At 34.9% G+C, this 17871-nt stretch overlaps 1 protein-coding gene across 4 annotated transcripts in view; it reads right to left on the bottom strand.

The window, feature by feature from the left end:
* The window catches only part of LOC138693736 (DNA-directed RNA polymerase I subunit RPA1-like), a 40778-nt gene extending 24650 nt beyond the window's left edge, over positions 1-16128 (bottom strand). For 2 of the 4 annotated variants that reach the window (XM_069817555.1, XM_069817558.1), the window contains exons 1-2: positions 15682-15714; positions 1431-1607 (exon numbers count right to left, since the gene is read on the bottom strand). In XM_069817555.1, the coding sequence (XP_069673656.1) occupies positions 1431-1607; positions 15682-15697 (193 nt within the window). In that variant the 5' untranslated portion in view covers positions 15698-15714. Of the gene's footprint in view, positions 1-1430; positions 1608-3177; positions 3350-15681; positions 15715-15996 lie in introns of those variants that run through there. The other 2 variants (XM_069817557.1, XM_069817556.1) reach the window with 2 other exon arrangements.
* Positions 16129-17871: the final 1743 nt, after the last annotated feature.

Below are 17871 nucleotides of genomic sequence, written 5' to 3'. Positions count from 1 at the left end.
ATGGTTACATATCTACACAGATGGGTCTACTATTGATAACAACTCAGGATCAGGAATTACGTGTGCGTTAGTCTCATTTTATCAACCAGCAGGATATCATACAACAAATTTTAATGCGGAAATAATGGCTATTCATATGTCACTCCAACACCTACTGTACAGAATAGATAAATTTCAAAATGCTGTCATTCTCTCTGATTCTAAAGCAGCATTATATGCAATAAATTCATATAAAATGATGTCAATCCAAATTAAAGAATGTCACAAAATGATCCAACAACTTCAAAAACTACAGAAAAGAATTCAATTGCTGTTTGAAATTAAGATGTGTGTCTAGAGACTATTGATAGAATAGCTGCTTTGGAGTCTGACAATGTAACTGCAATTTTTAATTTATTGATGTGGCATAGAAGATTCCTGAGACTTTCACTTATTGCAATGTTTCTCCATCAAAACTTGTTGCTCCATACCCAAGAGATCTATAAAGTGAGAAGAGACAGCACGTAACACCTGCACCTGCACTTTGTTCCCTGGAGATCAGGGATCCATCGATGTATAAATGAAGCCAGTTTTGTGGAGGGTACCTAATATTAATTGTCTGTAAAGACAATTATTTCATTATTTCAGTGTTTACTTCTGATTTCAGCACTTCTTCTGTTAAATTTAGATTATACTCTATATTTAATAGAGTTAAAGGATTTGGTTTAATTTGTAAGTTTTCTTTTAAATTCGGGATGTTGATTTTCTGTTTTAATTCTTGAATCATGGATATGAAACTTTGAGTTTTTAATCTACAGAGAGGACTCTATGAATGCCAATTGTTTTATGGTAATCTGATTAAATTTTTCATATTGAATCAGTGGTTTTTCTTCTATTGTCATTTTGATGCTGTTAATATTAGTGAGGAATCTCATAGAATCTATTGGAGTTGTTTTGATTCCCCCAGTAATGAGCCTGAAAGCTTGCTTTTGAACATATTCTATTTCGTTTATGAAAGGTGAAGTAATTAAAATTTCTCCACAGTACATCAGCACTGGCTTTATAAACATTTTGTATGTAGTGTTCAAAGTACTCCTAGAGCATCCTCATTTCTTTCCTGCTAGTCTTTTCAGAAGGGAGAATCTTTTACGAGCTTTTTCAGAAATATATTTCAAATGGGTGCACCCATGTTAACTTACTGTTGAATGATTAATTTATATGTATGGTTTTAACAGCATGTTGTACGTGTACATTTAAAACACTGGTGAAAGTGTTGTTGTTCTGAGTTTATGTAAATTTTTTAATAGAGCCATTAGATATATTTTGCTTTATAAAGCATAGTCAATTTTCTCCCTTTCCTCCGCGGATTTACTCATTCTCCCCTCCTAGAGAATAATGTCTGAATTCGAGATTACTAAGAAAGAAGACAAGACTCCAAGTCCATTACTCACCTTTAATTCGGAAGTTATGGCAATTCAAGCATGCCAACTTGAGAATATTGTAGATTACTTTATGAAACAATGAATTAATTACTGGAAGAGGTAGTTCTATATGTCCAATGTGACCAGGACATTTGTACACATTGTTCGAACAAGTCATGCACGGATCGCTGCTATCACTTACAGGCCCTGCAACATAAAAAAAAATGCATTTCTTATGTTAATAATGCTTGTTAAGTGGCAACCCCACTACTAGACTATCTATAAGATCTGAGAATATTTTATTAAGTCTAGAAAACGAATACAAGTGAATTTTATTGTATTATATATTACACTCTTCCACATATTGCAACCAAGATAAAAACAAAACACATCCGGTCCCTATGGAAAAAATTTAAATCTTCACTTCTTCACTACGTATTGAAACTGGATCCCCTAAAATTGCATCTGAATATGCACTGAGTTGCCAAGAAAAGTGGAATACAGTTCTTATTTTCAATTTTAAGCAATTGTATTGTGTTCCACAGATCATATATCATAATTGAATAACCCCACACCGGAATAAGGGAAAAAATGAGCCATATAACCTTATTCAGGGGGGGGGGGGGTATTCAATTGTTGCTTTGAAATTTGGAACAAGTAAACAAAATTATACAAAAATATACAGGACGGAAGTAATGTACCTGTGTAGATTTTAACAGCTTTTTGAGTAACTTACAACAAAAAATTAATGAGAATCTTAAAATAAGAAACACATAGGCCTACTAGCCTCTAAAGAAATCAAAATGACGAAGGAAGAATTTAAAACACGTACAAATCTTTGCAAAAGTAAAGGAAAGTAATTTGATAGGTGACAAAGAAAAAATCAAAAACAGAAGGATCGAATACTTCAAAAGCTTATGAATTATACTAGTCTGGAATGTGTCTTAGCAGCCCCTCTAATAACACATAGTATTGAGATAGAAGAAGGAAATGTAGAAAATCCAGAGAAACTACCTAGGCCTACTACAGAAGAATTACAGAAAGTAGTTATCAGCACTAAAAAATAATAAAGCTTCAGGATATGATGAAATTCCCTCAGAAATATGGAGGAACAGACCTCCTGAATATTTTGCATAGTTTGGTAGTTAAAATATGAAACATAGAACAAATTACCACAGACTGGGAGAAATAATGCGTCCAATCTACCAAAAAGCGATATGCTCAATTGTGGCAACTATAGGGGTACATCCCTGTTCCTAAAGTTTTTACGAGCATCCTGAGAATGAGACTCGAATCATATGCTAAGACGATCATAGGGGAATAACAAGCAGGATTTAAGAAAAATAGGTCAACAATCAATCAACTATACACAGTGAAATTGATAATGGAAAAATTCTGAGAAGGATGTATGGATCTATTTCAGATTTTCGTGCACTTCCAACAAAGCTTATGACTCAATTAACAGAACCCAGATTAATAAAATCTTACAACAATTTCAAATTCCTGAAAAGTCAAGCTAAATGAAACAATGACAGAAACTGTCTCATGTGTGAATATTCAAGGAGAATATGGAACTTTATTTTTCAAGTGAACCAAGGATTAAATTAAAACAAGGCGATGGGCTGGCCCCAGTACTATATTGGAATATGTAATTACACCGCACCCTTGAATATAAATCTCTACAAATTGCAGACGACTCAATCTGATGGGCTGTAAGTTACACACATTTCATGCTTTTACTGTGTTTCATACCTAACAGTCTAATGGGCATACTTACCCAGTGCAGGATCATAAAGCCCACACTTCAATGGGTGATCAATAGAATTGTATGACAATGGCGTTGTTATCTTCAACACACTCAGTTTCTCAATTTCTTCTGGTGTGAAGAAAGAAAATGTTAGTCCTGATACATAAGATGTTTCACCGATTGATCTTGCATTGTGTTAAATCTGCAATGAAAATGTTAGCTTTCTTCCTTACACATTCCAAAACTTTAAGATAGAATGCATAACTGTTTTATCACGCGTGTTCGTCTTCGAGCTCCTGTTGTACTTCGTTCAACAAGGTTTGACAGAAAATCCTTACCAGCAATACTGTTCATAAATCGTTTGTCCATAGCAGCCAATTTACTTTCTATAACTCCTTGCAGTTAGTAATAGCCTATTTTAAAGGCTACATTTTCTTATATAAACAATGAATGATGGAAATTGCGGGGAAAAAAATTCGGGTTTTCTATAGTATAGTCGGAGGCACCGATTTTGGCAGATGACCTCGATGACATTTCCAGTAGGCGAGCCAATATTGTTTGTGTAAGCTGCGAGAATGAGATGCGATAACATTCTGAGTCGTTCATATTTTCATAACAGCAGCTCATATCAATTATCCTTATTATGAAACACACCACGGTACAGTCCTACTCAAAGAATACCTTTAATAAGTGTAAAAGACTTCCATTCGCAATGATTTTACAATAAGCCTCCTACATTTTCTAAATTAAATTAATTCTTAATTAAAAGGAAAAAGCATTGCATTGCGCACATATATATATAAAATCCTACCCTTACCAGATCAATATACAAGATTTGTCCAGTAATAATCTAGGGATCGTCTACTGGTGGTGCGACAATTCAAGTTAATAAAATTACGATTCTTCTTAATAATCAAAATATAATTTGGTTAATTGGGTAAAATTGCATGCTGCGGAAGTTAGATTTATATAAGAGTATAATAAATAGGATTGTAATGGATATTACAAGGGCAATAATTTCTTCACACGCACATTGTGAATAAACAGAGAAGAAAGCATTTTAAAATATTCGAAATCGTACAAAATATCGGAGAAACCAATTTTCCCTGCACAAATTGCACCAATTGAAAAATATAATTACCATTCACAATAAATACTGTAGTTTATGGATTCTAAAAAGTTGTTTATTAATCTAGAGATATTGGCTGATGACTATATTAAATTCCAGCACAACATTCATTCAGAATATGTAGAAATTACACTTTGGATTTTACTAAATGTATAGGCCTGCTATCAAAAGGTGTTACATACCCCCTTAAATACTGTATATGTGTTACCTGTGCGATATCCAATGTGCGATTAAAATATAATTCATAGTACTGAAACTGCCATATTGAATTCGCACAATTTGTATTATTCGTAATTTTCGTCTCGAAAATCCCTAAAATATCTAATTTAATTTTTCACCCATTTTTGTCCCACTCCACCACTTTAGGGACAAAGTCGGACTAAATAATACCTTATTCGTATTCTGTGATCGCAAAGATCCCCAGATATCGACTTTCATCGAGATCGGGTGACATGAGATTTCTCACTCCCTTCTGCCTTTTCATCAGTACCTTAGGATATGGTATTTAAAAAATCTAAGAATGTTTAACCAATACTGTAGAGAGTAACCTTCATTTTAAATTTCACGTCTGTAGTTAAATATAGTTTAGTGAATTTTTAAAATCGTCGACTTCTTTCTCTCTCCTCTCGGAAGTAAAAAAAAAAAACAACTGAAGTTATTTCAAGGGAGTAACCTACATGAAATTCAATTTTTTTACTTTCCTTATACATTTTAGAAACAATTCTGAGAGATGAGATGAATAGTCTAACCCAATTTTATGAATGAATCTTTGTTTAAATTTAAAGGCTGCACGTCTGCTGGTTAAAAAAAATAAATCGGTATAATTAATTTGATCATTACTGCCTCCCATTTTCCATCCCTTAATATTCGTATTTTGTAAAACTCAGTCTTATCTATTGACTAAGGATTAACATATTTCCATATATATAACAGATTATATTTCCATTTCGTACAATATTCTGGTCACGAGACATAATCATATACTTTGTCTTTTCGGATTTACTACCAAACCTATCGCTTTATTTGCTTCAAGTAAAATTTCCGTGTTTTCCCTAATCGTTTGTGGAGTTTTTCCTAACATATTCACGTCATCCGCATAGACAAAAAGCTGAAGTAACCCGTTCAATTCCAAACCCTCTCTGCTATCCTGAACTTTCCTAATGGCATATTCTAGAGTGAAGTTAAAAAGTAAAGGTGATAGTGCATCTCCTTCCTTTAGCCCGCAGTGAATTGGAAAAGCATCAGATAGAAACTGGCCTATACGGACTCTGCTGTAAGTTTCATTGAGACACATTTTAATTAATCGAACAAGTTTCTTGGGAATACCAAAAACACATATAGACTACTGTAATATTAGTTTAGTTTTTGGAGGTGTCTGTCCAGAGTGCACAAATACTCGGGCGTGCATGTTTACTCTTATGTCCTACCCATTCCACTGCGACAGAGATAACAGCCGATCTTGCAGCTGTGAGGAACTCGCTCTCTAGTTCACATTAAGAAAATCCATCTGCCAAAATCCCTGGCGCGACCTTTACGTGACACTGAAGGATTTTTTTTTACGAAAAAAGTGAGAAAATGGTCTAATTTTCAGAGGGAAGATAGTTTGGAATATGAAAAAATCATACAGGACGTCTGTTGACTTGAAAACATACCAATTAGGAAATGGGTAAAAACGGAAATAATTGATTGGTGTAGATAACTTACTTACTTACTTACTTATGGCTTTTAAGGAACCAGGAGGTTCATTGCCGCCCTCACATAAGCCCACCATAGGTCCCTATCCTGAGCAAGATTAATCCAGTCCCTACCATCATATCCCACCTCCCTCAAATCTATTTTAATATTATCCTCCCATCTACGTTTCGGCCTCCCCAAAGGTCTTTTTCCCTCCAGCTCCCAACTAACACTCTATATGCATTTCTGGATTCGCCCATATGTGCTACATGCCCTGCCCATCTCAGACGTCTGGATTTAATGTTCCTAATAATGTCAGGTGAAGAATACAATGCGTGAAGTTCTGTGTTGTGTAACTTTCTCCATTCTCCTGTAACTTCATCCCTCTTAGCCCCAAATATTTTCCTAAGAACCTTATTCTCAAACACCCTTCATCTCTGTTCCTCCCTCAAAGTGAGAATCCAAGTTTCACATCCATACAGAACAACCAGTAATATAACTGTTTTATAAATTCTAACTTTCACATATTTTGACAGCAGACTAGATGACATAAGCTTCCCCCGAATAGTAACATGCATTTCCCATATTTATTCTGCGTTTAATTTCCTCCCAAGTGTAATTTATATTTGTTACTGTTGCTCCAAGATATTTGAATTTTTCCACCTCTTCGAAGCATATATCTCCAATTTTTATAGTTCCATTTCGTACAATATTCTGATCATGAAACATAATCATATAGGTAGTCTTTTCGGAATTTACTTTCAAACCTATCTCTTTACTTGCTTCAAGTAGAATGTCCAGGTTTTCCCTAATCGTTTGTGAATTTTCTCCTAACATATTCACGTCATCCACATAGACAAGAAGCTGATGTAACCCGTTCAATTCCAAACCCTCTGTGTTATCCTGAACTTTCCTAATGGCATATTCTAGAGCAAAGTTAAAAAGTAAAGGTGATAGTGTATCTCCTTTGTTTAGCCCGTAGTGAATTGGAAAAGCATCAGATAGAAACTGGCCTATACGGACTCTGCTGTAAGTTTCACTAAGACACATTTTAATTAATCGAACTAGTTTCTTGGGAATACCAAAGTCAATAAGAATATTATATAAAACTTCTCTCTTAACTGAGTCATATGCCTTTTTGAAATCTATGAATAACTGGTATGCTGTATCCTTAAACTCCCATTTTTTCTCCAATATCTGTTGAATACAAAAAATCTGATCAATAGTCGATCTATTAAACCTAAAACCACATTGATGAGCCCCAATAATTTCATCTACATATAGAGTTAATCTTCTCAAAAGGATATTCGACAAAATTTTGTAGGATGTTAACAAAAGTGATATTCCTCGAAAGTTAATACAGTTAGTCTTGTCCCCCTTCTTAAAAATAGGTACGATTATGCACTCCTTCCATTGGTCTGGTACAATTTCCTTTTCCCAAATTGCAAGTACAAGCTTATAAATTTCGCTAGATAATGCACTTCCACCCTCTTGTAGTAATTCTGCTGGAATTTGATCAATACCTGGAGACTTGTACTTTTTCAGATTTTCTATCGCAATTTCGACTTCAGAAAGTGTGGGTTCCGGTATAAATGGCTCAGCAGTTTGTATCTGAATTTCGTCCCGATCATTTCTATTTGGCCTATGTATATTTGGTAACTGTCCAAAATAGTTTTTCCATCTATTCAGGACTGTCTGCAAGCAAGTCACCATTCTCATCCTTGATCACGTTTACTCTTGTCTGATATCCGTTCTTAAATTCCTTTACACCCTTATATAAATCCCGAATGTTTTTATTCTTACTATCTGTGTCTACCTCATTCAGTTTTTCCTTCAAGTAATCTCTCTTTTTATTCCTAAGTGTACGACTTGCTTCCTGTCTTTCATTGAAATAATTATCTCTATTCTCCTCAATTGGGTCCTGTAAGAATTTCAATTTTGTCAGTTTCCTTCTATCTACTACAATGGAACAATCTTCATCAAAACATGGTTTCCTTTTTTTAGTTTCATGATAACCTATGCTCTGCTCAGCTGCAATTTTGATATTATCTCGGATATTCTCCCACACGTTATTGACATCTAACTCTTCCTCATCTCCGTCAGACGTTGCTAATACGGCAAACCTATTTGAAATTTCGACCTGATAATGTTGCTTACTTTCCTCGTCCTTTAATTTCAGAATATTGAGTCTGCTAATATTAGCTTGTTGCTCTACTCGCTTGGCTACTGATAGTCTTTTTCTTAATCCTCCAATTACCAAGTAATGGTCAGAATTACAGTCTGCCCCCCTGAAAGTTCGAATGTCTACTGTACTAGTATGTTTTCGTTTATCTATCAAGATGTGATCTATTTGGTTGTGTGTCATTCCATAACTTAAAAATGATTATTTAACATGTGAAATAAAAAGGTAGAATACTTCGAAATGAACGCGAAATGCATATTTCACTTCACTTAGTATATGCAAAGCATACAAAAGCCTAAATTAACCAAACCTAACCTGTTGCAGATTCGTATATGTAAAGCATATAAAAAAAAATCTAAAATAACCAAAGCTAACCTGGCACAGAATAGTATATGGAAGGCATATGAAAACACTAACCTAATCTGTCACAGATTTCCGCACTGTAGAACTTAGAAAAATGCAAGTTGGAAGTTTCAGTGTTGCGTGCTATAGAAAAGCCAAGTATCCAAATTTAAAATTACTGTAAAGATTTTCGGATAAACAAATGACGGTAGGCCTATCATTCGTTGTTGGAAATAGCATAGAAAACTGTTACAAATTTGGGTGAATGTTACTTATGTCCCGCCCACTATAGAGACATAGGCCAGTTTTACACTAAACATATTTAGTATAACTTGTTGCTTGTGGGCCATCCCAAACCCCGGCCTCCGCCCCTAACAGTGCCGGTCCTTATATACCCGTCAGTCAAGGCCTTCTGAGAAATAAAAGCAATTGACAATAGATATCTCAGTCATGACCTCATAAAATATCCTATCAATTGAATAATCGATCTTGCTATGTACAAGATAATAATATTATAATAACAGATTTTCTTTGCATTTTTTTAACTCATCATATTAAACAGAGAAATGGAATAACTTCACAAAGCACAAATTAATAAATATATCACGCACAATAAATTAAATTTACACAATTCTACTCAGTAAACAATTCGCAAATAAAAAAAAAATCTGTGGTTCCAAAGCAAAAAATGATGTATGTTTAGGGTTGCCAACTCTGGTAAATAAAATTACTGGCGATTTTACATTTGCAGCAAATTTGCATGAATAAAAGTAAATAACTGAAAATGCCTTTGAATTATACTAAGGAATAGTACACACCTAATCTAACCTACATACATAATCTAACCAAACATAACCTCATATAATACTATACATAACATAACCTCATATAATACTATACACCTAATCTAACATAACCTAACCTTTCATATAATGCTACACACCTAATCTACCCTAACCTAACCTAACCTTTGAGAATACTACACACATAATCTAACCTACATAACATAATTATAGCAGCCCCGATACCCCGCTTTTTACATATGTGCTACAAGTCGATCATCTTCGGGGCTTGCAGTCCCGATACCCCGCTTTTTACATCATTTGCTACATGTCAGATCATTATCGGGGCTTGCAGCCCCGATACCCCGCTTTTTATCTCATGTGCTACACGTTGGATCACCATCGGGGCTTGCAGCCCCGATACCCCACTTTTTACATCATTTGCTACACGTCGGATCATCATCGGGGCTTGCAGCTCCAATACCCCGCTTTTTACATCATTTGCTACATGTCGGATCATCATCGGGGCTTAATTATATTATTACCCATTTCAGCGAGTACTAACGACCACTGCAAAATACGATAATTTGGTCCAGGGAGCATTCTCTTTTTGGCACAAGAATGAGTTATGTAACATGTTTGTAAATGCTACGTACAACATAATTATATTATATTATTATATTATTACCCAATTCAGCGAGTATTGACGACCACTGCAAAATACGACAATTTGGTCCAGGGAGCATTCTTTTTTGGCACAAGGATGATTTATGTAACATGTTTCTAAATTATTAGTCTTTTAAATACCGGTACATTCTTTAATAAATCACTGAAAAACAAATGTGAATATATAGGATGTGGAATGAGTATGAAATTATTATTACCGGTATTATTTATTTTTTGGCGCATCATTTTTACGTAAATAACGACAAATAAAAACATAACATTATTTTAAGAAATACAGGAAACAAGCATGAATAATATTCACCATAGACAAAAAACGTATGGAATAGAAATTACATACAAATGTGCTTGTAATAAAACGTATGAATAGAAAAAAAACGTATGAAATAGAAATTACATACAAATGTGCTTGTAATAAACAATAAGCAAACCATCTTCGATTAATCATTTCAAAACAACGTGAATATAGCGTGGATTGTGTAGGAAAATAATTTCTTAATGTGTTGCTACCAATGTGCATGATTGTTAACTTATGAAAACAAATGAAAATTAACATGGCATATAAACACTATTTGAAGAAAGATAGGAGATATTAAATAATATTCATCGTTCCTAACGATCTTTGGATGGGCAATAACAATGAAATATGTATAAAACAGGTGAGCGTATAAAAACAGTAAGTAGAATCATATCTGATTAATAAGCTCAAATTACTCCAGTTTAGTGTAAGAGTGGTCTATATCTAACGATGTCTCCCAGCAAATTACTTAATTATTTAAAAACAAAAAAAATCGTGTTAGAAGATTGAATTTGTGAATTTTCTCTGAAACTTTCCAAATATCTGTAGGCAGTCTTTTACATTAGATTGCCGAAAATTGGTTTATAGCGCATTGGCAGTGATAAAAGTGTGAAATATTCATTCAGTGGGCGTTGGATACTCTACATTGACCCAAATTTGTGATGAGTTCTACAATGAAGTTAAATTAGTGTGAATAGTTGATGTATTACCCCAGATCACATATAACAGATCGATCACTCTTACAGGCTTTGAAGGCAACAACTTTCACTATGCTGCCATCTAACGACAGTAGAAGAAGACTCTCATTTGAACTGCATGGAGCATCGATCTTGGTGGTTGTTCTCTTCTATACAGTGCTCCGACTTGTCTTGTGTTTACGAAATTGCGTAGTGTTTTCAAGTTTATATTTAGTGGAATTATATTATTATTATTATTTAACAGTTTAACGACATTGTGTGGTGCTTGTTTAAGATATATCTTTATTTCTTCATTATTTTTGTGTTACGTGCGCGATCATAATCGAGTGATTGTGTAGTAATTACCTTAGCTTGGCTCTCGGAGCCAAGCGTAGTGACTGTTAAAATGACTCAAAATTCTGAAGACTGGTGTCTAATCGAAAACCAACCTGGCATTTACAACATAGTGACTTCACATACCTCAACCACAACATCTGTAACAACTAGTAGTACCCCTACATCTACAATGACTATATGTGATCCTACTCGCGTACCCAATTCAACTAGCAAACAAATTAATCCCGCGGAAAACGCAACTTCAAGTAAAAGTAAAGTAAGAGATCATGTCAATAAGAAACAGAAACTAAATACGGACAAAGCCAAACCAAATTCAACAGTTTCCGATACACAAGCAACTTTATCTCATGAAACATTAATACATCCGGATATCAAACTACAAAATGTTTTTGATCCTCTTGTCCACGAAATGGATACAGACATATCACCACCAAACCAAAAAAATCCTCAAGTAGGGAACCAAGAAGATAACACCAACACAGATTTTTCTAGACCCAAATCAGCTCGAATGCCGCCAATAATTGTGAAGAATATCCCAGCCGGAAATTTCTTTGCAAACAATAAAAAACTGCAGTCACTACTTAGCCAGCCACTGAAAATCACATACTCTACTGAAGGAATTAAATATTTAACTAGTTGTCGTGCTGATTATGACAAGTTATATAATATCTTGCAAACTGAAAACCTTCAGTTTTATTCTCACGAACCTCGGGAAACTAAATTACTACAAGTAGTACTGAAAGGACTTCCAGCGTTTGTAGAATCTGCTACACTCAAAACAGAACTTGAACTCTTAGATTTTCAAATAGAACACATTCGTCAAATTACTGTTCCTTGCTACGACACTGATGGCATACCGACACGACGTCCCATCCCCATATGGATACTTACACTTCCAAATAATGAACACTCCTGAACCATATACCAATTGCAAGATATTAACAATCATATCATAAAAATTGAGTCATATAGACCTCGTCCACATATTACACAATGTCATGTGTCAGGGTTTTGGACACACTTCACGTCGATGTAATTTGCCTACTCTATGTGTTAAATGTGGAAATAATCACTTATTCGCCGAATGTCCTCTGAAAGGTCCTGTCCATATCCCAAAATGTGCAAATTGTGACGGCGCACATACTGCCAGCTACAGTCAGTGCCCCATTCAACTAAAGAAGAAAGCGGAACTTCAAGAGAAGATGAGGAACAGGAGAATTCTTTCCGAAGAACGTTCTACTCCACCAACATGGAAACAGAGCGACTTTCCTTTACTTGCTAATCCTGGCAACACCAAAGCTTTCCAGTCAACATTCAATACTCCAAGTGCAACATCAACATCATCAGAATCAATATCAGATTCCTTCAAAGATATTGTTAACATCTTACGCTCACTGAACATTCAACATACAATTCAGCTTATCCGCACATCTTTTCATAAAATCCAAAATGCAAATGACTCAATATCCAAGGTAATAATATTCATTGAAGGTTTCATTAATCTTTTCAATTACAACAATCCATAAAAGACCTCTAAATGATTTCCAAACACAGAGGTTTAAACATCTTAAATTTCAATGCAAACGGAATAATTCACCAGACTTACGAACTACAAGCCTTGCTCCTTAATTATGATATTGACCTCGCATGTATCAGTGAAACTCATCTAAAACCCACCATGAAATTTCGTATACGCAACTATACTGTTATCCGTACAGACAGAATCAACCGACCTGGTGGAGGAACTGCTATACTCATTAAAAACTCCATGCCATATCGAACAGCCATATTTCCAAATTTTCAGACTCTCGAAGCCACTGGTATATTCATCCAGCTTGAAGGAACAGAAATACTAATAGCATCTGTTTATTATCCGCCATATGCTCAACTCAATAAAAATGACCTGACCCTGCTTATCACACATCACAAACATTTCATTTTCTGTGGCGACCTCAATGCTAAACACAGATCATGGAATTCCAGACTAAATACCTCGAAAGGTGAAACCTTACTATTACATTCAAATCAATATCATTATTCAATTACAGGACCTAAAGAACCAACGAGAATTCCCTGGATAACCACTCATCATCCAGATGTACTTGATATTTGTTTATATAACACAAAATACTCTCCAGTACAACAAATCTGCTTAAACGCTCTCGACTCTGACCATATTCCAGTTCTTTTGACTTTCAAGGCCCCCTTTCATATGATCTCAAGTCAACCTTCTACAGAGAAAGTTACAAATTGGAATTTCTTCACGAAACGCTTGCACCCGGGTAATCTACCGACTTTGAAATCTTCTGAAATAGACACCGCTATACAAATATTTTCTGACACTATCATAGAAACATTCGATGAATCGTCCTCTACACTGATTATTGAGACATCAGATAACATCTACGGTAGTACTGAACTAAAACATCTTCTTAAAGCCAAAAATCAAGCTCGAAAACGGTGGCAGCTTTATGCGGATCCTCAAGCAAAAAGAGCTTTTTATCGGTATCAACGTGCTATCCGAAGAAAATATGAGACTTACAAAATCAATAAGTTTGCCGACACAGTGGAAAACATTAAGCCTACAGGAAAAACCTTCTGGACTTTTACAAAACGAATGCTGGGAAAAACTACCACAAAAAAATCGACACCTATTAAAGACTCAAGTGGTACATTTAATTATGATCCTATTGATAGGCTTGAAGCTCTTGCAAACTCCTTCCAAAATCGATTCTCCTCCCATCATCATTCCTCACTACAAGACTTTTCAACAACAATATCACAACATGTACAGTCCATATTACATCGCCCTGAACCTGGAAATACACCTCACATACGACCACAAGAAATCAAGACCATAATTCGAAACTTAGCACCGAAGAAGACACCTGGCCCGGATAAAATCACACCAGCCATATTGAAGAAATTACCAAAAAGAGCCATAACACATTTAACAAAGATATTCAACTCATGTCTACATCATAATTATTTTCCAACAGCATGGAAAACAGCACATATTATACCAATAGTTAAGCCGGGAAAAGATCCAACATTACCCCAAAGTTATAGACCAATCAGCCTAACCAACCAACTTCCTTGAAAAAATTTTTGAACGTATCATTCTGGCATGACTAAAGCCATATTTAACTGCACCAAATGCCATCCACCATGAACAGTTTGGATTTAAACCTCAACATAGTCCCAGAGAAGCACTTCACAGAATAACAAGATGCATCCAAACAGGATTTCAACTTGGACAGCATACAGTAGCTACATTTATTGACATCCAGCAAGCTTTCGATACTGTCTGGCACACCGGTTTGTTATATAAACTTCACAATCTTAACATTCCTGTAAATTATATTCAACTTATCGCCAGTTATCTTACAGATAGAACCTTTCGTGTTCAAGACGGACGCTATCTCTCTAACGCTCACACAATAACTGCAGGAGTTGCTCAAGGATCGGTTTTAAGTCCAACACTGTACTGTGCATATGTCTGTGATATACCAATTCAATCCAAATGTAAACTTATGCTATACGCTGATGATACTGTTATTTATACTAAGCACATAAACATTCAGTTTGCTTGTCTACAAATGCAGGAAGCCTTAAATATCATAACCCAATGGTCCACAAAATGGCGTCTCAAGATAAATGCCTCCAAGTCGCAAGCAGTTGTTTTTACACGAAGATTTCCGAGGCACTTTCAGCCCTTCACCATCCAAAATGAAAATATACCTTTCAAAACTACCGTCAAGTATCTTGGAGTTCTTCTTGATAAGAGACTTACTTTTAAACATCACGTCACACATATTCGTGAGAAGGCCTTCCAAAGATATATGCTTCTCTACTCATTTTTCAAGAGTTACACGTCTTTAAATATCAAAACAATGCTGTACAAAGTATTAATTCGATCCTACATGACATACTGCTGTGAAATATGGTCTCAAGCACATACACGACATCTTAAACGACTAGACGGACTTCAACGAGCCATCTGTAGAACCATCACTGGAGCGGACTATCTCATCCGAAATAGCCAACTGTATGATGATCTTGGGATACTATACTTTTCAGATTATATCAAAACTCTTCGTACAAAATTTCTAGCATCCCTCCACAACCATCCAAATCCACTAATAAGTAAAAATATACCGGTTTCTCATACATGACCGTATCAATTTGCTCACTCTACCATTGGTAGATAACGTTGCCTTGAAATATTTTAGGTTATAACTTATCATATGATCTCCTACAATTCTTTCAAAAGGAAAGGGTCAAATTCGACCTGGTACTTATGAAAAAAAGTCTCATGAAAAAAAAAAAAAAATCTCTTCTATATGTTACCGTTTTTAACATGGGGATGACCAATCTGTTATATACATGTGATCAGGAGTAATACTTACAAACACCAAGATGCATGAGATATTAACACTTTTAAACAAAATAGCGGTATAACTCTTTGGAAGGTACACATATAAGACCTATTCAATTTTTAAACTCCCTATTCTGGGTGTTCCTTCAAAAGTACTCGGATATTCAAAATGATACGTTTATCTTTTAATATTCACCTTCAAATTTATAACTTCATATTAAACGCCTGGTTAAGATAAAATACTTTCAATGCAGCAGAACTTTTGACATGCAACATTATAGGTTAGATTTTCAATGGACACAATAACTACTTATAAAATAAAGACTTAAATTTCTGTAAACTCGACCTCGTAAGAAGAGTAACATGGAGAAGTTACCACATACTTTCGTATCTAAAATATACATAGCATAACTACCATTTGATATATTACACACCAAATACACACGTGTTTACGTTCCCTGCTAATACTTGTTTCGAATCTAATCATCCGAACAGTGTTGCCAACTCAGAATTCCATTTACCGCTGCACAAGCATAAAAAAACCGCTAAACTTTACTTGAAAAACTCCAGATTTTTCTTAACACATCACTTCCATATTTAAAATACAAACTATACAGCTTTAGGAACTGGAGAATTTTATAAGAATATAGAGTAAATTATGGAAAGTGTTTATCACTTCTTAGGCAAAATCTGAATATTTTGCATTCAATATCACCTTAAATCATCGAGCTTTCGAACTATCACTGGCAACTTCTTCCACTCAATCTTTCAACACATATTCTTTATTTATTTTTTTTTTTCACATCAACTTTTGTACGTATGGAGTTTTACGCGGCATATTTCCTCAAAATTGAATGAAGTAGGTCAAGAATAATACTGTACTGGACACTTCGGAAACAATCACATTCACAATCACGCCAGTTCAAAATCTGATTTCACACTGAGCTGGAGACGTGTCTGCCAACAATGAGTCTGGTTTTAAGTTTTAAGAATGTCTGTCTTACACAAACTACAACCGGAATAATAAATTAAATAATATATAAATATAAGACGACATTAAGATATCTGGATCATATGAGGAGACAAAGAGGAAGGCAGAAAGTAGAAAAGACTGGAGAATGCTGGGTTTGCAGTGAAAGACCTGCCCATGGGCAGAACACTATGAATGAATGAATGAATCATAATATAAAGCCTGGTTCAGACGGTGCGTGTTTCTGTGATGGATTCCAAGGTGGCTAGCAGGCTGGGTGCCGTGGTGGCTGCGGTGATGGTTTTCGTTCACACGAAGCGAGCTGCCTTGCATGCTGGATCCAAAGAGTTTGAAGTATTACAAACTCTTTGGCTGGATCCCGGTTTGGAAGTTGGAGATGCTGGCGCGGTACGATTTGTAAACATCAAATATGGAAGCTGTATGTGAAGCTGTACGAAGAACACGTTTAGTAGCCTTTGCTGTTTTCCTAGCTTCGAACGCTGAGGAGACGGATCAAATTAAAAAGAGTAGAATGTGGAGCCGAAAATGGTTACTGCGTAGAAATACGGGCCAAGATGTCTTAACAATGCTGTTTGTATAGCATATAAACATGTTTCTTCTCTGTACGCCTCAATTAAAGTTCTGACTTGATCTTTGGTCCAACCGTAGGAATTCATAATCAAAATTTTCGACTTGCTCTCTTAGGGGGAGAGAATGGTATTTTTCAAATCTTTTTTCCTATTTGGTGTAAATTATTAATTTTTTGTATGTAGGGAGCTCATAGCTACTTTTTTCCTATTTGGTGTAAGTTATAAATTTTTTTGTATGTAGAGAGCTCATAGCTGTGGCAATCAACCAAATAAAAATTAAAAAAATATATATATATTTGGGGACCCAAATTTGAATATATATATATATATATATATATATATATATATATATATATATATATATATATATATATATATATATATACCCAATGCAGGATTGTACTAAAACCGATATATCTAAACCGCTTTTAAAGATAGATTCAAACAGTTTTTGCAATGTATTTGCAAAAGTATGTTCTACAAACTGTCTGTAGTAGAATTTTGATATTAGTCCCTACGTTGGTAAAATAAACAATTAAAATGTATTAACAATTTTCTGATTTCCTTTCTTGCAAACAAACGCACATATTTTTAAAATGAAATCAATTAACAAAATTCTGTTACAGAGAAAAGTTTCCTAATAGTCTAAAGAATGTGTGTT

The sequence above is a fragment of the Periplaneta americana genome, unplaced genomic scaffold, assembly GCF_040183065.1.
Source record: "Periplaneta americana isolate PAMFEO1 unplaced genomic scaffold, P.americana_PAMFEO1_priV1 scaffold_20, whole genome shotgun sequence".
NCBI classification, from domain to species: Eukaryota; Metazoa; Arthropoda; class Insecta; order Blattodea; family Blattidae; genus Periplaneta; species Periplaneta americana.
The sequence above is the reverse complement of the archived record's forward strand: the minus strand, read 5'-3'. Positions and strand labels throughout refer to the sequence as shown.